The following is a 26,326-nucleotide window of genomic DNA, read 5'->3' as shown; positions in this document are numbered from 1 at the left end:
TGAAAGAAAATGTACTATGAATTTTGCCATGCAAAAGGAAGTATCTCATTAATTCACCAAAACAATAGATAATAATGCCAATAATGTTTATGAAAGAATCATTGTTTCTTAACCCAATAATCACACAATGACCCAGATTATATAGGAATAAAAACTTGAGATTGCCGGCTCCATCAATGATTATGAAGGGCTATTAATATCGAATCTGCCTGATCCCAAACTGATGCCGCTAACGAACTGCCAAGCCACTGTCCCGTCTGAGCTGGTAATTGCTATTCCTGTTGCATGAAATGATCATTGATACAATTACAGTTCAGCCCTGTATTGTAATCTTGTGTCGGTTCGGCATTGTCCCGGATTTGGCCACCTGCTCATTATTGCTTGATTAATATATGATCATCATCACTTACAAATCTGCTCCCAATGTATTTGGATCAGTTGAATGTGTACTTTCTCTGTGTTTTAATCAGCTGTAAGACTGTGGCTTTGACACGTCCAAGATCTCATCTATATTGAGTTTGTAGCAGTTGACAGTTGGATCGACCAATTAAATCATGGGAGGACATGTGAAGTTTCTTCCTTTGGCCTGATTGATATGGACTGGTTCAATCGGCGCGAGCTGGAATGAGAGCTTGACCTCTACATACACATCTTCCTTATCCTGACATATATGTTCATTGCTAAGATCTGCTACAATACCAAGTCAGGCTCGATTATACATTCTGATATCAACAACATTATTGCTCATATTTTGAGTATTAGGGTTTTTGTAGATCAAGAGACTGGGTTGGTGTTTTAAACTTCCATATAGACCGATTTGGAATACATTGGGTTCGATCTAGATTTCTCAACACTGGCAACATACCCTCTTAATATTATACCTTTGCCGGCAATATGATCCTGTAAACTGCAATACTAAACACATTTTCTGCTAACTCCTTCGACTTTGCTCAGGGATGATGCGTCTCAACTCTTGCTGTAGATCGAGGAAAATATACACTTCAAGCTATCGCTAGAAAATGAGGGATTTCCGACTTCAATCCTGGTTATCAAAAGAACAAGGGTAATTCTATCCTGAAGCTGTCTCCGTGTAGTAATCTGGCCTTAGGCCCAAATTTATGCCCAATTGAAATGACTGCAGCGTCACCTCCAATCTGCAATAATTCAGATGATATTTCACACCCTCAAAATTGCGTACCGATTGAGAGTTATCGTTCTCAATGGCCAACTGTGACAATTGTAGAAACTCTAGGTTCCACAATGCACCTGTGATTGAATCACAATCTGAAAACAAGAGAGATAATCAACTGCTTCTCATTCGAATGGAGCCCCCCGGGGTGCCTATTTATTCTTTTCCCTCCATCCTCTCCAGAGACTTCTAGAACATTTTTTGATCTTATCCCTCAAGTGACTTTATTAAATATTTTTATAATCCAAGTCACTTTATTAAATATAAAGTTATCTTTTAATATTTATTTATTTAATTAAAATAATTAATTAGTCGTCCTTGGACAACCATTAATTAAATTAATTAAATCGAACTGTCACCAAAAATTGGGGACATGACATTTTCTGAAAACCTCTTCCTTTGCTATTCTATTATATCAAGAGCTGATTACTTATGCTCATAACTTAGCACTTGTTATGAGAAATCCACAGCCTCAATGCAGAATACCACACGATGTATATCAGTTTCATGGAATTCATTCCACACTCACTTAAGACAGTGGAAACACCTGTACTTCTCCAAGAGCTATGAACAGCAGACAATGTTCTCTAACACTAGCCTCTGCTTAGTGGAAAAAGTGATTTGTGTCTTTTCATAATTTGAACCCGTAAATACTTAAAAGGAATAGTCGATTCCCCCTAACAACTTAAACATTTTGATTGGCTGCCCTCCTTGGTGCTTAGATATGGGTTCAGAATTGTGTGCCTTGTCATTCTTGCCTCAATTCCCTTCTGGATAATATGTGACTCTATACTCATTAGGAAATTGTTTACTTATTAATTTGAGGCTATTAATCTCCTCTTGCATGTCCTAAAATTCATCCTTGATATTTGTATTAATATCAACAGTATATTCGGGTTCATCACATAGCGTGATGATTAAGTGATTGTGCTGTTAATGGTGCAACCAAGGCTCAAATCCCCAAAAGGATCACGTGGCGTTCATGTTGTGGCTGGGTCTCTTGGTGGACATGGAGAAGAGGAGTGATAAGGAGACAAGTGGCTGGAGGAAGTTTCCCCGTTGTAATCAAGGTGTTAATGCCTCGGTGCATTCCTGGAGATGGGGTACCCCAATGTCATCCCACATGTTCAAAGCTCCAGTCAAAAGCGATTATCACTGATCAAAATAAAAAGTGTAGAATGGAAATATAACTGAAGTTCACAGAGGAATGCAAATGATACACAATAATGCAATTGAGATACACATAAAGCAAAACATAGAATGTACCTTTAATACCACAATACCAATAGGCAAGGAAATGGTTTATTTATTCATACCAAAGAATGCAAATGATACACAATAATGCAATTGAGATACACATAAAGCAAAACATAGAATGTACCTTTAATACCACAATACCAATAGGCAAGGAAATGGTTTATTTATTCATACCAAAAACATCGTGAGTACATTGACAACATTCCAAGTACTTATAGAAGAGTTAGTTGGTTGGGAGAACCACCAGACACATTCCCTCACCTCCTAACTACCCAGCCAAACTAAGCTTTAACAAGTACTAAGCACAATAGTTACTTTATTCCGACTACATCTATCCCCCCAAAAAAAGAAATCGTCTCTCACATGACTAGTGAACATAAAAACAACAAAAATAATTTTCATTTTAAGAAGAGGGATAGGAGGACATCCCTATACTTAGAGCTCCTCGTAGCCGTTGCAGGTCATGTTCAATTGTCTTTGTTTTGTCCAAACACCTTACAGTACCCTTAAGGCGTCCATCTTCTTTGCTTCTGCTATGGTGATCTTGCTTTCTAAATCAGTTCTCTATCTTCCAGGCCTCCTCCATGGCAACTTTTTCCGCTTTCCACTAATCTTGAAGAGTTTGCCTTTCCAACTCCCACACCTTAGCCAAGCTTTTTCCCCCCTACAATTCCAAGAAGGTCCCCCGAAAGGTTACTTCCATAGCTACAAGGACCTTCATGAGAGGTGGCGGTTGTCCCTGTCCACCGGAAATGATAGATCTGCTTGTCCATGTAGCGGCCATGTCCTCCTGTGAATATCCACTCTACTCTAATAGTCCCCACTCTGTATGGCAGCCAGTCTGCATAAACACGGCCAATGCTTCTGTTGCAGTTAGGACAGCTTCCAGATTTTGCAACCTAGCCTACTGCATGAGCTCCTTGGTAGAATGCTCCATGGCATGCAACTCGGTAAGAAACAACTCTGCCTTGGCTGCAAAAGAGACTCTGTCAGGAGGCTCCCCACGCTCGCTTTGTATCTCTACCTGGTCCTCAGCAACTATCGGTAGAGGGGAAGCCACCATGCTTTCTTCCTTAAGTAATTTGTCAACCTCCTCCAAGACGGTATTCGCCATAGCCATAGCCGTCACACTCTCTTGAGGGCGAATCTCTCTCTGCTAGTTATCTACTGCTCTTGTCAACTACACCACAAGGGCAACTGGGTGCACTACTTCTAGGCCTAGAGGTGTTTGTAACCTCACCTTATGTGCACACTTTGTCTGGCATCTCAAATCTATTACTTTAGTATGGATGTGTTGTTTTGGGGAGATTAGTTGTGCCATCCTCGAAAGTGATAATCTGGAAGCCCTTCATTTCGTAATTTGTTTTTTATTGCCTACTACTTCATTGACTCTCTCTTGGTTTGGGTCGAAAATATCTCCTGTAGTAATTCCTATAGTAGTTCCATCGAGATCACCAACAATGTTGTGGTTACGGAAAATCTCCGGAGATTCAGATATTCCAGTTGGAAGTGGCCCGTCTACAGGTGGTAAGAAAGCAACTTCTTGTGGGGTTACTTGTAGGTGACTTAGGCATATTTCTGCCTCCTGTGAATCTGAGGAAGATGAATCCGTATCGCTGGCCTCCTCTTCGAAACTCTCCTCATCCTCCTCATCCTTTTTGAGTGTCTCTGCCGCAACTGCTTGTTTTGGTTTCTTTTTCTTTGGTTCACCACTGCTGCAAGATCCTACACTCATGGTGTCCATAACAGGCTTGTAGGGTTCCACCCTATTGGCTCGTATTAATGTCCCTCAATACCCGTTGCTCACCTGCGTCCATACTGCTTCTAAAAATAAAGCCACAACATGATGGAGCATGTAAAAGGCCTTGTTTTCCAACTCCGTGAATTCTCGAAGTCTGTCAGAAAGAAATTAAGCTCAGTTATATTCCTGTCCCTTATACATTCCATCAACTATGGGTAACATCCATAGGGCAATGTCTGAAGTGCGACTATCGGCTGTAAGCTTACTTTTTACCAAATCTACAATGCATTAACATTCATCATTTACAAAGAAAATTTTCTTGACACCCCTACTGTTCTTGAGAATTCCTTCCCGTTCAAGATTTGTAAGATCTTTTCGGCACATTAGTTTCAACCACTTCTTGTCCTTTACGGTCATAAGGGTTTTTTCCAGTTCCTGCCCTCCATTGGGAATTCCGAAAACCCTACTTATTTCCTCAGCCGAATAAGAAATTGTCACTTGCTGTTGGAAATACTGGACTATAGATTTATGGCATGTTCTATCATAACCTGTGACCAAATTTCATAATATAGGTTGAAATTCCTTTAATTCAAAGATTGGCATGAAAATTATTTTATCTACCTCGGCTGAGCACAACCCCATTTTCAGAGGATAATCCGCTTCCGCTTTCTCCCACCAAGTCCTACATTCACTTCCCATCACACTTTCGAACATGATATTCTCAACTATGATCTTGGTTGTCATTTTACCTTGCCCTTTGTCATCTTCCTTATCTCTTTCTTCGCTTTCAGTGTTGTTGGTTTCTTCTTTTTGGAATCAATAATGTTCCCTCTGCTTGAGTTTCATATGCTTAATTTCATCATTGTGTGGCGATGCATCAATTCCAAAATTTCCTTAACTATTTGTATATGCCACCTATACCAACCGTTCCTGTGATGTGACTGCCTGTAATCCTCCGTACAGACTTCTTCCACATATGGAAATGTAGTACGAACTAGTTATGTATATGAGTTGCCAACGTACAGCCCTGAGTTGCACCTTCTTGCATTGGAGATAGTGAGTATGGATACAAACTACTTGCCTATTATTGTTTGCCTTCGGATGAATGTCTTCTCCTGTACAGATGTCTCCTCCTGTACAAATGTCTCCTCCTGTACGAAATAAAATAGATTACCTCTAGTTTGATCACCTTTCCCAACTAGTTTCCCATCAGTGTCATTAATCTTTGCTATCTTGCTTTCAAACTCAACTTTGCGAATTGAACTATTCAATTGTGACACACTTAACAAATTATAGTTAAGTCCATCTACACGATAAGCATTGTCACACATGATCTTTTTTGTGAGTTTGATAGATCTTTTTCCTTTTATTAGATAGGGTGCATCATTACCAAACCTTACACTATTTCCATCATAATAATCAAGGGTAATGAACTTACTTTTATCTCCAGTCATGTGATGTGAACACCAACTATTAATGATCCATCTATCACTCTTGTTCACATAAGATACTAGTGCAGTTGCCTCATCCTCATCAGAATCATCCTTCATTGCAACATACACCACTTCATCATCATGGTCGTCAGATCCATCTTTGGTTTCCTCTTCAGCAATGTAACAACACTTCTTGACTTTATCTTTGTAGTCTTTGTTGTCCTCATCTCTTTTACTTCTGTATTTGTCTCCACTTCTATTGTTCTTCTTCTCTGGACATCTAGTAGCAATATGACCAACCTCATTGCAATTAAAACACATGATAGGTAACTTACCTTTGAATTTGCCTTTGCCTCTGTGAAATCTCCTTGCTAGCAGTGCTTCAAATTGTACATCTTCCTCATATGTATCACTGTCACTAGAAACATATTTGACATTTTTCTTCTTCTCTTTAGATTCTTTTAATGACAGTTTAGCTTTGAAAGCAAATTCAACATTCTCAGATTTGAAGTTATCAAAATTGGAGAGTTCAAAAGCAACGAGTCTACTTATCAATCCTTCAAGAGTCAGATCATTACCAGGCATGCACCTCAGTTCTTGTATGGTAAAGACACTCAATAGCATAGATGGGCAACAGAGTTCTCAGTACTTTACTGATCATAGTCTCATCTTCAATCTTACCAGTTGCTCCTCTAATAGCATTAACTACTTTTATTCTGGCACAGTATTGAACTATATTCTCACCTTCTTGCATTCTCATATCATCAAACTCATCGCTTGAACTTTCAGATTTGGCTCTTAGTACATTTTTGTCTCCTCCATAGATCTTTTCTATAGCATCCCACATCTTAGCAGTATCACATTCCTTGATATCATCAAACTCGGTGTAGCTTAGGGCAGATGCAATCTCCAACATTGCCTGATTGTGTTCTTTCTTCTTTTTTCAATAGCTTTGTCAACTTCAGAATCACTATGTACTTCTCTATCTGGTAATTCAACATCTCTTTCATGTACACTTATCTCAGAATCAAACTATGCCTCAACTTCTCTCTGCAACTCGGCTCTTGACTGTAACGCAGTTCCTGAATGCAACTCGACAGTCATTGTATGTGACTTGGCAATCACTGAAACTTGCTATTGATTTAAAACTTGGTTTACAGCATCTTCATCAGCAGGGATACCTTCATAAAAGTAAACAAATGATTTGTACTCTTTAGGTTCCTTCATAAGTTCAGCTTCATCTACCTCTTTGTATATTTATCAAATTTCACATTTGCACTTTCCACAACTTTGTTAATGTTAGTATTTAAACACTTATAAGCTTTACTTCTTGTGGAATAACCAAGAAATATACCTTCTTCACTTTTAACATCTAATTTTTCATTCCTGAAATCCTTAAGAGTGTAGCATTTGCTTCCAAATACCTTAAAATATTTTACATTGGGTGAGTATCCATACCATAGTTCAAAAAATGTTGAATGAATACCTCTCTTGACTTGTACACGGTTCAAGGTATAGACAGTTGTACTTACAACATCTCTCCAGTATTTCAAAGCAACATTCTTCTCCATCATGAGTGTCCTAGCACAGTCCATTATAGATCTGTTCCTCCTTTTAGCAACCCCATTTTGTGGAGGGGTCCTAGGTGTAGAAGTCTTTCTTTTGATTCCTCTATCATTACAGAACATCTCAAACTCATTTGATGTAAATTCTCCAAAGTCAATTCCTTCTTTTCATGCATACCCTTTGCAAACTAATCTTGCATTATTCCTTGTGACTTAACCATTTTCATCTAACTTGTTTCTGTACACCCACTTGGTTCCAATCACATTCTTGTCCTCTAGTCTGGGAACTAGAGTCCATGTCTTGTTTTTCTCAATCTGCTCAATCTCTTCTCTCATGGCTTTACTCCAATCTTCATTTTCTAAGGCATCTTTCACTGTCTTAGGCTACCCTTTGCAAACTAATCTTGCTTTATTCCTTGTGACTTCACCATTTTCATCTAACTTGTTTCTGTACACCCACTTGGTTCCAATCACATTCTTGTCCTCTAGTCTGGGAACTAGAGTCCATGTCTTGTTTTTCTCAATCTGCTCAATCTCTTCTCTCATGGCTTTACTCTAGTCCTCATTTTCTAAGGCATCTTTCATTGTCTTAGGCTCATGCATGCTCAACAAACACGTGTCACTTCTTAGCCTGTTTCTTGTCATTGGTCTAGCATCTTTATCTCCAATAATTTGTTCAGCAGGGTGATGTCTTTTGACATACTTTGACAATCTTGGTTTTGTTCACCATAGGTGTGCTAACTAATTTGAAATCTTTCAATCCAAAAGTCTTCAATATTTCTTTCACATACTTACACTGAGTGATGTGTATACCATATTTCATCTGATATACTTGCAAATCAACAAAGAACTTGATCTCTCCAAACATAGACATCTCAAATTCTTTCTTCATTTCATTTGCAAATGCCTTACATAATTCTTTCTTCATTTCATTTGCAGATGCCTTACATAATGTATCTTGACCTCCAAATATGATATCATTCACAAAAATTTCAGCTAGTAAAATATCTTTATCTCCTTTTGTCTTCAAGTACAAATTGCTATTATCATCAGTACAAGAGAGGGCATCCGTACAAGATAATGCATCCATACGAGAAAAGGCATCCGTACAGGAGAAGACATTAAGGAGAAAGACAATCGTACAGAGGCAGACAACATTAGACAAATAGTTCAGATCCGTACTCACCATCTCTAAGGTAGAAAGGTGCAGCTCAAGGTCGTACGGTGGCAGTTCATAAACACACCTAGTTCGTACCACATTGCCACACGTGGAAGAAGTCTGTTATAGTCAGTCACATCACAGGAACGGTTGGTACAAGTGGCATATACAAATAGTTAAGGAAATTTTGGAACTGATGCATCACCACACAATGGTGAAATTAAGCATAGGAAACCCGAGTAGAGGGAACATTATTGACTCCAAAAAGAAGAAGCTTGTGTCACCGAAAGCAAGAAAGAGATAAGGAAGATGGCAAAGGGCAAGGTAATATAGCACAACAAATCAACACTAAGAATATCACATTTGAAAGTGTGATGGGAAGCGAGTGCAGGACCTAGTGAGAGAAAGCAGAAGCAGATCATCCTCTGAAAAAGGCGTTGTGCACAATCGAGGTAGACAAAATAAGTTTCATGCCAATTTTTGAATTAAAGGAGTTCGAACCTATACTACGGAATTTAATCACATACTATGATAGATCATGCCATAAATCTATAGTGCAGTATTTCCAGCAACAAGTGACAATCTCTTATTCAAAGGAGGAAATAAGTAGGGTTTTTGGAATTTTCAATAGAGGACAGGAACTGGAAAAAACCCTTATGACAGTAGAGGACAAGAAGTGGGTGAAACTAATGTGCCGAAAAGATCTCCCAAATTTGGAATGGGAAGGAATTTTGAAGAATAGTAGGGGTCTCAAGAAAGTTTTCATTGTAAATAATGAATGGCGATGTATTGTAGATTTGGTGAAAAGTAAGTTCATAGCCGACAGCCACACTTCAGACATTGACACTGGATGTTGCTCGTGGTGGATAGACTATATAAACGATAGGCATATAACTGGGCTCAATTTCTTTTCGACAGACTTAGGGAATTCATGCAGTTGAAACACAAGGCCTTTTACATGCCCCATCATGTCGTGGCTTTATTTTTAGTAGTACGGACTCAAGTGAGCAGCGAGCATTAAGAGACATTAATACCAGCCAATAGGGTGGAACCCTACAAGCCTGCTATAACAGACTAGCTCCATATGGACACCATGAGTGTAGGATCTCACAGCGGTGGCAAACCAAAAAAAAAGAAACTGACAAAGGCAGTTGTGGCTAAGACACTTGAAGAGGATGAGGACGAAGAGAGTTCAGAAGATGAGGCCAACAATACAGATTCATCTTCCTCAGACTCTCTGGAGGCAAAAATCTGCCTAAGTCACCTGCAGGGGACTCCACAAGAAGTTCCTTTCTTACCACTCGCGGAGGGGCCACTTCCAACTGGAATATCAAAATCTCCAGAGATTTACCATAACCATAGCATGATTGGTGATCACGAAGGAACTGCTACAACAAATATTTTCGCCCCATACCAGGAGAGAGTCGAAGGAGCAAGTGACAGGCAACAAATTCCAACAAAGGGGGCTTCCAAATTATCACTTCCGAAGGAGGCACAACTACTCACCCTAGAACAACACACCTATACCAAAGTAATAGATTTGAGATGTCAGATGAAGTGTGCACATAAGGTGAGGTTGTAGACACCTCTAGGCCCAAAAGTAGTGCTCCCAGTTGCCCGAGTGGTGCAGTCGACAGGAGCAGTGGATACCCAGCAGGGACAGATTCACCCTCAGGAGAATATGACGGATATGGCTATGGCGGATAGTCCTGGAGGAGGCTGACAAATTACTTGAGGAAGAAGGCATGGTGTCTTCCCCTATACCGATAGTTACTGAGGACCAGGTAGAGGTAGAGATACAAAGTGAGCATGGGGAACCTCCTGACACAGTCTCTTTTGCTGCCAAGACAGAGTTATTTCTCACCGAGCTATACGCCATGGAGCATTCTACAAGGTAGCTCATGTAATAGGCTAAGTCTCAGAATCTAGAAGCTGTCCTAACGGTGGGAGAAGCATTGGCCGCATTTATGCAGACAGGCTGCCATAGCGACTGGGGACTATTAGAGCAGAGTGGATATTCACAAGAAGAGATAACCACTACATGGACAAGCAGATCTATTATTCCCCGTGGACAGGGACAACTGCCACCTCTCATGGAGACCCTTGTAGCTATGGAAGTGGCCTTTTGGGGGACCTTCTTGGAATTTTAGCGAAGAAAAAGCTTCGCTAAGATGTGGGAGCTAGAAAGGTAAACTCTTCAAGATCAGTGGAAAGCAAAGAAAGTTGTCATGGAGGAGCCCTGGAGGATAGAGAAAACTGATCTGGAAAGCAAAATCGCCACAGCAAAAGCAAAGAAGATGGACGCCATGAGGGTCCTATAAGGTGTTCGGGCAAAAGAAAAGACAGCTGAACGTGAATTACAGCAACTACGGGGAGCTCCAAGTACAGGGATGTCTTCCCATCCCTCTTCTTGAATTTACAGTCGTGTGGAAGACGACTTTTCTTTTTTAGGGGGATAGATGTAGTTGGAATAAAGTACCTGTTGTACTTAGTACTTGTTAAAGCTTAATCAAACTGGGTAGTTAGGAGGTAAGGGAATGCGTTGATTGGTTTTCCCAACCAACCAACCCTTCTATAAGTACTTGGAATGTTGTCAATGTACTCATGATGTTTTTGGTATAAATAAAGAAACCATTTCCTCGCCTATTGGTATTGTGGTATTAAAGGTACATCCTATGTTTTACTTTATTCATATCACAATTGCATTATTCTATATCATTTGCATGTCTTTGTGAATTCAGTTGTATTTCCACTCTACACAAACTAGGGATTACGGGTTTGGTCTGCAAATTCTTCTTGTCTATGACTGAATAGTCTATAGAAGATTCTTGTCTTCAAAAGTGCTTGGTAAATAACTCTTGTTTGTAAGCGTAAGAAGTTTAAACCTAGTCTATCTGCTGAAATCTGTATATCAATTTGTATCTCCCGGGCATTGCCGATATATAATAGGTCTCTCTTTTTACCCTAGAAAAGGAAACACAAACAATTAGTATATGATATGATTACACCTTATATAAGCATTGGAAAAAACAAAAAAGAGATCCAAGGAAGGTATATCATCAAGCTTAATATTTACTATCCAAAAACAACATCCAGAGATTCTAAAGAAACCTAGACAGTATATAACTTTAAGAATTACAGAATTGACTATCAAGTTTCCATCCATTTGATGACTCAATTTTCAAATATTCCCATTACATTAAAGATTGCATTTCTTAAAATCATCATCTTATTTAATCTATGCACCAAGTGCAGCACAAATTACCAGGTCACGTAATACTTATCTGAATAATGTCCTTATTTTGCCAATTGAACTAAAAGTATTTCCATGCTAGTCAACACATTTTGCATATGAAGTAGATTATTCAGATGTTTCGGAAGCATGCCTGTTTTACCCTAAATTTTGGTGCTCAGTTAATGATCTTAGCTTATTATCATCATTCTCATGAATTGAGAAGTTCCTGCAAGAAAACAACAAATGCATAAAAAACAAAAGGTGCAGAAGTGTAGATGAAAGTCTTCAGATTTTTGGGAAAGTAAGCTTAAACAGATGCAAATAAATTTCACATTTATAACTGTATCACTAAATTGACAGTAAACTTACATTTCTCACAAGCCTTGTTCGCATTTGAGACAATCAAAAAGACCGCATCAAAGGTCCATAGCTAACCAAAATCTCTAGGTTCTCATCTTTAAGCATTTTTACTGGACAAAAATCAACAAGTTATTCTACCTGTTAATTTCTACCCTTCAGTGAAAACTACTGATATTTCATTACATTACATGCATACTAAAATATAAACCAATTCTTTAAGCTGGTTGTACTTGCAATCACAACATGTAAGGGCTGAGGAATAATAAATATACCTCTGAGTGTACAAACTTAGGGCTCAGGTCTTCCTGGTCAGAGTTTATCATGTGGTTCATTTAGCGAGGATGTGAAAATATGAGGACTAATTCACGCGCTGTATCAGTTGCAACTTGGCAGTTTCCAGCATAATGTCCACTCACCACCTAAGGACAGAAACATTTCTTAGATGTTAGCTTAGATTCACTCTATGAAGAAAAGACATTTAATAAGAGAGACAAGGGAAAGTAGAGGAAGAAAACCTCTTTATGAACAATGTACCATATGTACTTTTTAAAGATCTTCTGATTGATTTTCAACCAGTGAAGAGATAGAGTGACCCGCAGTTTTGAATGAAACAACACTTAAGATCCAATACTTCAGAGCACCATAAAGCAGAGATAGGAAAGCCAAAGGAACAAGCTAAATGCTCACAAGTCACTTTCTTTGCAAATACTTGTAACTTCTGAATAGAAGAAAAGATAATATACACCGTACACCCACAGGTAACTGAGAAAGGAAATACTGCAAGATCACAGACACCAAAAATAAAAATCAGCTAAATGTAGCTTTCGAATAGCATCACATTCAAGTCTTTGTTTTCTCTTCAGACGTCTGATTTAAATATTTGCAGGGCAACAAAATACCTTTATAAGTGAGGCAATTGTTAGAAATCTTTGTAAGAAAACCACCTTCATTTTTATCTGACCTTTAGGGGGTTCTTCTGACTTATGGAAACCTTGGACAATCTGCTTAAAATGTTTGACAATATATTGCTGTCTTTTGAGAGAGTTCATAGCTTGTTTTACAGACTTATCATCTTCCAAGGCACCTATCCTTAAACTAAGATCTTCAATCTTAGATTGCATTAGCTCCAGAGTGTTATTTTCTATCAGAGATAGTTCGGAAAATTCCTCCTTACTTGTCTGGATGAATGAACTGAATTTTTCTTGTCGATCACCCATTTGTGTGGTATCCATATGTACATCTACAGGTCCATCAGTTTGGTCTATGTTTGCTTTCACCTCTGCTTCCTGTATCTCGGGGAAGGAACTCATCCAATGGGATTTTAAACCCTGGCTCAAGCTAGTTGTATATGATGCCAGTGCATCTTTAAGTTCATCACAGGTGGATTTACATTCATCTTTTAAATCAGGACTCAATATTTTCTTCTCAAGTAAATTATGCAACTTCTTCTGTAATCCTTCTATCTGTTCCCAAAGCAAATGATAATTCCCAGAAAAAGTATCTTCAGGAAAATGCCTTGCCCTTTCAATCGTATTGACCTGTTTCCTTTCATCCTCTCCACCTTGATTCAAAAAAACATATTAGATTTTCTTTTATAATAATATAACAGTGTGATGTTCTTTTATAACCATATAACAGTTGGTGAATCTTTCCATTTCGTAAAACAATAAACGTAAATTAAAAATATTGTGAGATACAATTATAAGCAAATGTGACTACAATTGTAGATCATATTGGTGTTACATATGACAGAGATGGTGATTATTATTGCATGTATTACTTGCATGACTTGTATTTGGCACCAATCCCAAAAATGTTGAAGAGTCAGAGTAGAGCTTCTACGAGAAAGTTTCAGAGTAACGGAACTCAAAATGAAAACAATAACATGTATTAAACAGGCATGCTTTTCTGTATCAGTGATTCAGTATATACACATCATCCACATATATGGATTATGATGATTATCTTATTAAATGCATGTTTCTTTGGATGTATATCAATCACAGTCATCCAACTAAGAATCAAGAAAAACAGTACAAACTATAACATGTAGGCTAACAGTAAGCTTTGTCAATCAACCCATTCAAATGTTGGTAGCTCATAAGAATATTGGCAGAAAAAAACATGGAAAACCCTAGTGAGGGGAATCGAGCTTAACTTTGATAGAGTATTCCAGGGCCACTATAGGTTTATGTCATGGTCCCCTGAGCAAAGGAGAGGTCTTGGATCATTACTTGTAGAAAAACTTTAGTTGTTTGAATGTGCTCCTGTTAAGATTGGTTAAATGATTAAATCCATTCTAGGAAAAGAGCACATTGTAGACATGGGTGTATTTCAATTCCACGCCTCAATTTCAGAGGACTTCAAAGCTAAATTGAGGGTGGCAATCATCAATGAGGTGAGGTAGATTAATTGTGGGGGTGGGGAGGGTGGGGGGTGCTGATTCCATTGATCATTACTTTGACTATGCAGTTGATCTAGCAGATTATGCAGTCGTTTCTGCATGCCCAGCAGTTGACTTGGTGGTTTCTGTCACCTGAGGAAGCTGGCTGCAGTTGATTTGGTTGGTGCCCTAGTATCTAAAGGTAAGCACCACTGGTATAAGCATCTGTAGAAGTACCTGTAGAAGCACCCCCACTAGTTTCAGTCGCCTATAAATAGTAGGGGCAGCTATTAATTCTGTATGTGTATAGTTGAGCTGTCAGTCCACAATGAGGATGAAGTAATAGAGAATGCCAATGGTGAGATGCAGGACTTGCTGTATGGGTGAGAAGAGTTGGAGGATCTTGTTGTTAAAGCTCTATGAATATAAGCTTAGGTTCTTAGCTGTGACATAGACATCATAAAGAATTACAGGCAAGATTCAAGGATGGCAATTAAACACTTTTTTGTGTCTTGCCTTGCCACAAAGGAGTGCTTGAGGTGGTAGGTGGCTATACTCTCCTATGTTTTGAAACGATTGCTAGTCACACCAGTGAGGTGTTCAGAATTGATTAAAAGAATCCTCTTTAATGGTTTGAAAGCTGCAATGTTTATGCTAGCACAAATCAAGGTAAGTCCAGTTTCTGTGCATGGAGTCCCAAAAACGGCTTATGCTAGGGAGCATACAATCCTTGGTGATGCAAGTCTTTCTCAATGGGAAGTTTTGGAGCTGCACTAAGACAGTGGTGATTTTGCTGGCGTTGGTTTGAATCATAGTGCTTCACGATGGTGACTTGTTTTATGTATTTTGTTCACTGCTTTCCTCTGCTGCACCTGCTTGGGTTTATGTAGCAATTCCATCCTTGTTTCATGTCTATAGTCTCAGTTATAGTTTTAAAACCTTTATGCGTAGGTTGTTTCCCTTGGTGACCCTATGCAACTCATCTGTTTTGGATGTTGCATTTATTGTATTTTTGTTATCAAATTGGGATGGAGCCCTGTGATGTCCCCAACTCAAGCCATAAGGATTAACAGCATTAGCTGTCCTTTCCTTGGTTTACCCAAGAGGAAGAGGATGTACAGCATTATTGGGTAAGTGCAGAATCTTCAGTTTGTATTCCATTCTATTCTTAAGTCATGGGCACATCTTTTTATGCAACTTAAGTGAAATTAAAGGATTTTACATTGTAGGCATGTCTTCTTATGCAGCTCCAGTGAATGCACTCAAAGTGATTTTAATACGCATGTACCAAAAAGGCCAGGGGGGCGTGGGATTTTGAGGAGCCTATTTCCTCATTTTTAGGGTGTTTATGTCACGCATTGAACTGTTGGTAGTGAATCAAGGGCTGAGGTTAAATCATCCTTTTAGGAGTTAGAATGTAACATTCTAGGGTTCTTTTAGAGCTTATTATGTTAACAGTTTTTTTAATATTGTTGCTACAATCTTTAGCATAAGGCCTTAAACCCTTGATTATCCTTGGTTTCAGAAAGACATATGGGCTCCCCGTAGAAAGGTCTGTGTCAATGGAAGGGCTTTATTCTGTGATGCCCTAGCACACCATTTTCAAAGCTATAATTCATGTCAGGTTTGGAGCCTATTTTCTGAAGGTGAAATTTTTTTGGAAAAAGGGTAAAAATTTATTCAATCAAATCCAGATTACAAAGCAAAGGCCAGAGACCCACAACAGCACTATAGATTCCTATCTTCCAATATCAACTGATCAACAATCTCACGGTAATCCCAAGGTAACTCATCCCTTCCATTAATATCCCATCTATCCATGTTCTCTGAAGCCCACTTCACGAAACAATCCGCAACTCTGTTCCATTCGCGAGGGATATGATGAAAGGAGACAGAGTCCAAGGAACTACATAAGCTCAGTATTTGTCTGGCCAAAGAGGCTAATCTCCAATTAACATTCTCCAAGCTCTGGTTATTCAACATTTCAACAACAATCTGCGAGTCAGACTCACATATGATCTTTTTCCAGCCTAAAGAACATCCTCTCTCCACAGCAATCTTAATAGCAAGGGCCTCCATCAGATTATTAGAATGTTGGGCTTTATAAATGGACAACATAAAAACCGCACCATCATCATTACCTCTACCTATAGCTCCAATACCAACATGACCAGGATTTCCCTGAGAAGACGCATCAGGTTCAAATTTGAATTAACTACAGCATGGTGTCGTCATTTTACTGCGAATCATTTAAGATAGCAACAACAAGGACAAGTGGAAACAAGTAGAAGAGACTTAGCACTGATTTTTTTGGGTGTTTTGGCATGGGCAGCTAGGGTTTGAAGACACTTCTGAAGTATTGGTGTGTAAATCTGCATATTGTTAATTCTCAATGTGAATCATTTCTGAGATTTCTGGGCAAATTTAGAGTGATTTTCTGTAGCTTTTAACTAGCAGAAAAATCAGATCACTAATCCAAGTACATATATAAGTTTGTTGAAGAATTTCTTATATGCAATAAAATTTCAGAATTTTTTGTGCCCTATTTTTAAAAAAATTGTTGTTTTTACTATCTCTTTTTGGGGATAATACAGACCTCCAAAACTAAAATCCAAAAAGAAAACAATAAGCTCTGCCACTTAGGAAAAGAATTAAATAAAGAATAAGCAGAATACTTGGAACTAATTTTCTAAAGAGAGCAAATATTTGGCCTTGCTCTCTTTCCAAGACAAGGTAAAGATAACCGGCTCTGTTGGTTTTCCAAAGAGTCGACTCTACTCTACCAAGGGAGCGCTGTCTCTGCGGGTCTTTCAAAGAGTAGTCTGTTTGTTTTGTTTTCTGAGAGAGATGAAAGTGGTCATTCTGCTTGTGTTCCAAAGAGCATAAAGATTTATCTCTGCTTGATTTCCAAAGAGAGAAAAGGTTTATATCTGCTTGTTTTCCAAGAGAGGACAAGAAGCTGACTCTGCTTACTTTTTAAAGGGAAAAAGGAGCAGAATCAGCTGGCTTTCCCAGATAGGACAAAGAGTTGACTCGATTCATTTCCAGACAGAATATTGTTACTCGCCATTGTAGAAGCGTATTATGACTATGGTATGTACTTGGAACATGAGCCTCATCATAGAAAGTACTTTCAATGGAGAAAATGACCATCTATATTCCTAGGTAAGAGCATAGATAGAGCAGTTCATACCATTCTAGCCATGTTGCATAACCGTAGGTCGCGCTATTGGAAACTGTACTGCCTAAAATTTTATTGAAATCCATATTGCATAGAACTTCAATGTATTAGAAATGTTGTAGAATTTAGAAATTGACCAGCATGATAAATGGGTAGTCTGATTTGAGAAAGATGTATAGAATTATCAAATTAGCCCAAAAAGAGGGAACTAATATTTTAAGTTCACTACCTTGATCACCGTGGTTGATTTTTACAGCTTCAGAGAACCCCATTCCTATTTCCTTGGAGACAGAGCCTTCAGGCTTAAGGTCGCTGCAATTCTCGCAATCAGCCGTAAAACTACGTGCCATAAAGCCACCTAACTCATCTTGGTTATTAAAAGAATTCTTCTCTGCAAAGGCATTTCCAGGCATGCCCACATAGCCGTCTGTATCACTTAACCTGAACCCAATATCACCATGGATGCCATAACTCAAAAACCTATGCCTGAAGGCTTCAATTTCGCACTGGAGAGCCTTGATTTCCTCGTCTTTTCTCAAAAGCACATCCTCATAAAAGCTCAGAGTGGTCTCCGCGTGACTGATTTTCTCCTGAGCCTCCCTTTTAAACTGAGCCGCTTCCATTGCCAATCTGGCCTTCTCATCCTGCAAACGAGAAATCATGAGCAGGGCGTCGTCGATGGAAGTAGCAGAAGCACTTCTTTCAGCTTCCAGCTCGGCATAAACTTCCCGCAATGCATAGTGCTGAATTCGTAATGCTTCGCTCAAACTGTGCATCACGGTGTCATTCCATAAATCCTCCTCCTTATCTGATGAAAAATCAATGGTGGGTATATTCTGAATAGAACTATCCCTGTTCTCTGAAGAGACATCAATTGTGGGTATCTTCTGATCCAAGGTGGATATCTTCTGAATTGAATTTATTTGGTTTTCTGCGCATAAATCAATGGTGGGAATCTCCTGAATCGAACTTGTGTGGTTCCCCGTCGAAAGATATGCGACCGAGGTCATCTTCTGATTTGAAAGTTCTTTGTCTTTCTCGCCAGGATCTCTGGAGAGCATGTTTGGTAAACCAATTTCATCGCTGCAATGCTGCATATTACTTCAGCCCTGCAGCGGTCCGTTCTGACGCCGAGACCAGTAAAACAAACAATTGGTCTTTGCTTTTCCTGCATGCTTTTTTCTCTGTGAAAAGATTATTAAAATCAAAATGTTTGATAGATACACATTGAATATGTCTCCAGAAGAAATAAAATACGTTGTCGGAACTGTGCATCTAGTCATTTTGTTTTAACATTCTCCTCCTTTGCAGGGTAGAATTTATGTTAATTCCCCGTGACTAGTACCTTCGATTTCAGTTTAATGAACTGTTCTTTCAAGCTCATAAATATTTGCTTTTTGCAAAGAAAGTTATTTTTTTACAAAAAAATTTGGTGAGAGTTACAAACTAAATTAAATAATGGAATGTCATTTGACAATCAAAAAGATTTGGTTAGATTTACAAACAAAATAATAGGCTTAAAATAATAGGACCCGAAAAAGTAGGGTTCGAAAAAGTAGGACCCGAAAAAATAAGGTCCGAAAAAGTAGAGCTTGAAAAAATAGGAGCGAAATAATTTCAATATGATTTTTTTTTTTTGTTAAATATAATTTTGCATGCACATTCATACTTGTTTTTTGTGGGGAGTGGGGGAATTTGAAACAAATTCGTGGGATGTGAAGAGACTGTTGGGGGATATGAGGAGCCTCTCAGAAGTTATAAAACCAAGGCTTACCATTTCATTTTCATTTTATGTTTTTGTAGGAAAGAAGAGGTGGAGGTTATTGGTGGATTAGATTGGAGTTTTTGAATAGGAGCAGATTGAAGTTTTGGAGTAACATTTTTGTAGGTGAAATTTCTATTTTTTATTTACATTTTTATTTAAATTTAGATGTAAATGTAAATTGAAATTCAAAATTAGTTATAATATTCTACTTTGATTTAGATTTCAATTTTAATTAATTTCATTTAGATTTAGAATTCTGTTCATAACTATTTAGGCTTGCATTTAATAGTTTAGTCTTGCATGTTTGATTTAGATTTAGATTTGTATTCAAAATCTATTTGATTTATATATTTTATAATACTTCTCATTTACATATTTTAAAAGTGCATGTTTCAAATTAGTTTTATATTTGCATGTTTCATATTAGTTTTAGATTTTCATATTTCAAAATAGTTTTGGTTTGCATGTTTTAGATTTGAATGTTTCACAATGGTTTTACATTTGCATGTTTTTAAGTATTTATATTTTCATATTTCAAAACATAATTTTATCATTAATCTGGATGAGAATGCCACCATATCAATACAATTTATAGTTTATTAAAGTTAATGATTTATTTAAAGTAGATAAATCATATATTTAGTATATATTTTAACATTATTGAATTATAAAATAAAATAAAATTTTCAAAATAATAGCTAGCCAAAATAATAGTAAGTCAAATGGATGCTGAAATAATAGAACTTGAAAAAATAAGGCCAAAAAAATAGAATGCAAGAAAAGAAGGCTGAAATAACTTAATTAAAATTTTAAATATAAAACATTTTCTTTTTGTTAAATATATTTTTGAATGCACATTCATGCTTATTTTTTGTGAGGAGTGGAGGAATTTGAAACAAATTCATGGAATGTCAAAAGACATCTATTGGGAGATATGAGGGTTCTCTCATAAATTATAAAACAAATGCTCCTCATTTCATTTTCATTTTGTGTTTTTGCAGAGAGGAAGAGATGGAGATTATTGGAGCAATTAGAGTTTTTTAACAGGAGTAGATTAAAGTTTCATATAGTTTAGCCTTGTATATTTGATTTAGATTTAGGATTCAAAAACTTTTTGATTTAGATATTTGATAATACATTTCTTTTGCAGATTTTTAATGTGCATGTTTCAATTTAGTTTTACATTTACATGTTTTATATTAGTTTTAGATTTGCATATTTCAAAATACTTTTGGTTTCCATGTTTAGATTTGTATATTTCATAATAGTTTTATATTTGCATGTTTCAAAATATTTATATTTTTAATGTTTCATAATTAAATTTAATCGTTGATGCAGACAAGAAGTTCACCTTATCAATAAAATTTGTATTTTATTAAAGTTAGTGATTAATTTAAAATAAACGAATCATATATATATATATATGTAAACAAATAAATCGATACTAATTTTATCAAAAATAAAAAATTAGAATATATATATATATATATATATATATATATATATATATATATATAATATTAAAATTATTATCATATCTTCCATATTCGCGGCGACTGCTACTAGCTTTTATATATATATATATATATATAATATATATATATATATATATATATATATATATATATATATATATATATATATATATATATATATATATATAATGCCGAGAGTCATCCTTCTCGAAGCACCTATTTTAATTCAAATCGTATCCAACACAAAAAAACTATTACGATTTAAATTAAAATAGGTGCCTCGAGAAAGATGACTCTCGGCATTATATATATATATATATATATATATATATATATATATATATATAAGCTAGTGAAATAATTAGTTATTTGTAGTAGATTTGTTTTATTGAGAATAAATTCAATATTACACAATTAAATAATGTGTTGAATAATCATTCTAGAATATAATAGTTTCATATATCTAATATTAGAATGACTTATGTTCATAACATAAATAGTTTAGTCTTACTTAAAACACTAATAAAATTTCTTCCATACAAAATTAAAAATTTAGAAGTTTTAATAACTAGCACTTGCCTCATAGGAGGTGCAAGGGAATATTCGATAGACAATTTTGTGCATGTTTTAACTAAACTAACTATATGCCCAACTGTGTAAAATTGAATAGATTATCCAAGTAATGCCTATTGTGTGCAACAATTGCCCCAATCAAAGGTTTTCTTTGCTCTTGTAGTCATGGCATGAAAGACAAAGTTACCCAATAGATAGGTTACTCTGCTACAAATTCTTGTCATGGAAGATGTACCCAATAACTCAAGAAATAAGAAAAGGAAAGGTATCTCAACTAGCTCGACCGGTGAAAAGTCCAAGAAAAACCACCATGCACTATCTTGCTTCTCAAATGTATAGGGAGCATCAAGTCCATTCTCCTTCATTGTGACATTGAAGGATGCCTCTAAGACAAAGTCTTTTTGTCTCCCTTGACAAACTTTTTTTAAAGATAAAGATGCAGCAATAGTTATAGAATAACGAAAGCAATAGCATACACTCATACATCAACAACACATAAATAGGTTACAACTCTTAAGGGTCCCATGAAGTTGAATCACATTTTAAGTTTTAATTAATACTAACTCCAATATATAACACATCCACATCAAAGAATAATGTACAAGTATGATTCCATTTAAATAATATACAATTATATAAGATGTCACTTGACAATAAACATAATGCACAATCATCCACTGTACAAGTCACAGAGTATGAAATGTTGAAATAATATACATCATAAAATAAACATCATCCTGTAAAATCTATGAAATCAAAATAAATACACTAAGTATAACCATCCATCATAGAAATATGAGAATAGATAGAAAGGAACATATGCACAAACACATCGAGCAACGACATTCGATGATCAGATCTCAATGGTATAAGAAAAAACACTACCATCTAACCTCGTGGAACCCAAAAATGTCCACTCCCACTACCCTAAGGAGATAAACTCAAGTCCCAAACAACTAACAAACTCAAAAGTCAAAACCAAGCGCTAGGTTCAAGGAATCACCTGAAAGCAAACTATCTCAAAGGGGTACCAAGACACAAGCATCGACTAATCCCAGAGGTAACACAGACATGTAAGAAATCTATTATGCATGTGGGCAAGTGTCATCGCACGAACCAACTCTAGGGTTACCTAGCTAGTCTTTTAATCCTCCGGCCCCTAGTGACTTTATGTGGGACTAATATCATTTCATACTAACAAGGCATACTAATGAAGCATGGTCTCAACCAAGCATCCTCTCTACTCCCATCCTAGCCTATACTAGCACTCAAGGCATTGGCGAGGAAAATAATGACTCTTATTAATTCATTTTAAACCCATTTAATTAAATTTTATCACCTATTAAACAACCTACAATGGGTTACCTGTCAGCCTCCATTGCAAGTCACTTCCCAACACGACATACAAATAACCTACCCTAAGCTCAATAAAATCAAAATATCACAAAAGACCACATATCATACATTAGTTCTTAAACAAGCAATTGACAAGTACCAAAAATCACTGATCATAATCACAGATTCAACCAAAACGATCATCTTAACAGAACTGATCCCAAAATCAAGTATAGAAAAACCAAACCACATCATAACATGACATCACCAAGAACAAATCATACAAACACCTCAGTCCTATACAAGTGACTAAAAAGCAATCCAAATACAACTGATCGAAGACTCAAATGTTATATTAGGTAGGTCACACCATGCACCTCAATTTCATACAAGAACACTGGAAAGCAATAACAATCAATAGATCAAAACACCTCATAGAGCATACAAGACACATTACCATGGTTGAGTATAAAAGATCGTATACAACTCATCATCGTGACATCATAGACAAAACTCCCAAGCCTCTGGTAAACATCCTGACTGGTCAAAGCTAAGTCAACCTGACACCCAACGGTAAAATCACAATTCATAAAAAAAAAGTGTATACAAAAGTGAATTTCATAATTCATTAGGTTTTGAAAACCCTAAAGTTCAATATTTACTAAAAGTTTTTAGATTAAATCACAGACAATTCTATAATGGAAATCAATTTTCTCAAACAAAGGTTTCAACCTAGAGAAATTTTGAAAGTAGAAACACAAAAGACACGAAGAAGATAGGAATTCAAAGAATGAGCAACCACTACACAAACCCCCAAGATCCTACCTAGATCTAATGCTAAAACGATGAACACACAAACATGCAAGAATCTTCCTTTTCCTTCGAAAACCCTTTTTTCAAAAATTGGCTCCTCCAAACTTGTGTATCTAGAAATGAGTTCTAATCTCCTCAATAAAGAGTTTTTTCCCCCAAATCAGGGCTTTGATCGTGCAATCATGCAAAAACTCTGTCTTTAATTATTATATTTTAATTTTCATGCACACACTTTATGCAATTTAATTAAAATAAACTTTATTAAATTAAAGCTTTTCTCCTTTATTAATTTTTGAAGCATTTTTAATAATATATTTATTAATTTAATTAATAATATTATTTAGAGTTTATTATTAAAATAAAATTTCTAAATAATTATCATTAAATTAAATAAATATAACTACGCCATAATTAGAACCATAACTTTACCTTTAAATTTTCATTCTTTTATTTATATAAATTCATGAGATGATTTTTTACTAATATATTTATTAACTCAATTAATAACATTATTTAGATTTTCTTATTAAAATAAAATTTATAAATAATTATCATTAAATTAAATAAATATAAATACGTCAAAAATAGAACTTTAATATAGTCTTTCAAATTTAATTCATTCATGCACATTTAAATAACTTTTTAATTAAAATATTCTTTTATATTTTCTTTTCCTCCACTTTATTAATTAGTGCAAGCACTATTTAAAGCATAGTTTATTATTTAAATTAATAAGAATATTAAAGCTCATTATTTAAATGCAACTCTAATCTAATAATTATTAATTAAATAATCTAGACAAGAGCCTACAACACAACAGTAAATTGTGAGCCTCTTATCAAAGAGATCTTGGGTTTGAATCTACTCACGCTTAACAAATAACAATAATTAACATAATAATTAATCTTGGCTTCGGCCTCTTACCGATCAAAAATAAAAAATAAAAAATAATTAATTAAATAATCATAATAAAATAATATTAAATCTTTAATATTTTAATTATATTTTTATTCAACTTCTTAAATTAGACTTTTAAAATAAATATTTTAAACTAAAGCACATATTTAATAATTTAATTAAATAACATCATATTCTAATTTCTTTTTAACTAATTCTCTAAATTTAGACTTCAAATTTTAGACCTCTAATTTTAGACTTTTTATTTAAAGCATAAATTTAATTAGTTTTTAATTAATCAAATATTCACATATTTTAATATTTTATTTTTAATCAAATAATATTTAGTACTCAACTAATAATATTATTTAGGGTTTATTATTAAAATAACACTCCTAAATAATAATTATTAAATTAAATAAATATAAATACGTCAAAATTAGAACTTTAATTTAATTATTTAATTCAATTAATTTATCAATTAATTAAATATAATTAAATATAGAATTTTCTTTATAAGATTTTCATTAATTAAATCATTAAATTATCTTTTAATTTGATTTAATTATAACAAAAAATCATCACATGCCCACAAGACTGAATATGAAAATCCATCATACAAAACATAAAACTAAATCAAACACCAAGGTCGAAATCACGAATTCACATTAGTTGACGAATTCGGAGAGGTGAAACTAACTCAGATACTTGTCTTATTTTTTAGGACAATTGGCTTAGGTTAGGATTTGGATTCAAGAGTTATCTCCCCACTTATACCATTGAAATACTACGATAGGGTGCGCTCATCGTGGCAATTCAGGGAAATCGATACCCGATACCTATAATCTACATAAAATTCACACATGTACAAACACAATATTCTAAACTAAATGGGCAATGGCAGGAAGTGGTTCATCGTGTAGATTCCGACTAGCAAGTGACTATGACTCCCTTCCTCAACCACATCAGAAATGTCAAACATAAAGAAAACATACATGCACACCATACACATGCAAGTATGGGGTAAGTATCCATAGAAATCGCATAAAAATCATTCGTCTAACTAACATCATTAAATAACTAAATGTCACTAAATGAACATATATATCATCATCAAAACAATTATGAAATAACTAAAATAACTAGTACTAAAGTAACTCAACACATATATTAACTGAATATGAAATACAATTAATCAATTCATGTAACCCAACACTGCTAAACATAAAACGAAATTAGAAAATTTGCCTAAAAGAATTCAACAATAGAATCAGAAAAGTCAAGTAGGGTAGGCATTACATTTTGAGAATTGTCGAGTGATATCTTCCCGTGTGTTGTTATCTTATCTTGGACATAGAACTCCCCTTAATCCCAAAGGAGGTATGAAAAATATTTTGATGACTAGCTGCCAGAATCTCTCCATATAAATGCAAACCTGTAGATATAAAAAGAAGAGAAAATCAAAGTAACACTGCTTAAAGACTCTCATTTGCAAAAAAAAATTCTTATCAAAGTTAGCTCAAATAAACCAAGTGTCTATCACAATCTACTTTTGATATCAATCATAGAGATGCTAATGAAACATTTTGCATACAAAGTCATAAAATCTCGATCAAAAGGTTCAAAAAGCAAAGAAAGTAAATGTTAGTACACCCAAAAAATCCAACCATCCATGTAATAATTACTTATTAAAACTGAATTCAAAATAATTGCAATATTCTTTAAAGGACTAATTTGAACATAAAATCATAGAACACAGTAAACCAAAAAATTATTACAATCTAAAACATAGGTAGATATTACCAAGTGACCAATTGTCCTTGACAAAATATCTTGGGTCTATTCAATGGACCTTGAAACACAAACACACAAATCTTGAATATTAGTGCTTGCAACAATTGTTCTATTTTAACAGTAATCAGTATATTGAATGGACAATTGTACTGAACATTATACAAAATAGAC

General features: G+C 35.5%; 1 protein-coding gene across 5 annotated transcripts; it reads right to left on the bottom strand.

Annotated features, from left to right (window-relative positions):
• Positions 1-11,443: 11,443 nt before the first annotated feature.
• LOC149533038 (uncharacterized) lies at positions 11,444-18,789 on the bottom strand. Of its 5 annotated transcripts, none has more exons than XM_089805029.1 (6): positions 17,733-18,789; positions 12,839-13,500; positions 12,537-12,716; positions 12,212-12,358; positions 11,949-12,049; positions 11,444-11,805 (listed from the first exon to the last, which is right to left on the bottom strand). In XM_089805029.1, the coding sequence occupies exons 1-3, from the start codon at positions 18,598-18,600 to the stop codon at positions 12,630-12,632; spliced, it is 1,617 nt and encodes a 538-aa protein (XP_089661155.1). In that variant the 5' UTR covers positions 18,601-18,789; the 3' UTR covers positions 11,444-11,805; positions 11,949-12,049; positions 12,212-12,358; positions 12,537-12,629. The 5 variants fall into 5 exon arrangements, with proteins under 5 accessions (XP_089661155.1, XP_089661156.1, XP_089661152.1 ...); XM_089805030.1 differs by having other exon boundaries at positions 12,627-12,716; XM_089805026.1 differs by having other exon boundaries at positions 12,455-12,716; positions 17,733-18,788.
• Between the last annotated feature and the right edge of the window lie 7,537 nt (positions 18,790-26,326).

This window comes from Cupressus sempervirens, chromosome 10 (assembly GCF_028749045.1).
Source record: "Cupressus sempervirens isolate cs-2001-9-10 chromosome 10, ASM2874904v1, whole genome shotgun sequence".
NCBI classification, from domain to species: Eukaryota; Viridiplantae; Streptophyta; class Pinopsida; order Cupressales; family Cupressaceae; genus Cupressus; species Cupressus sempervirens.
This window is presented reverse-complemented; position numbering and strand designations above follow the sequence as displayed.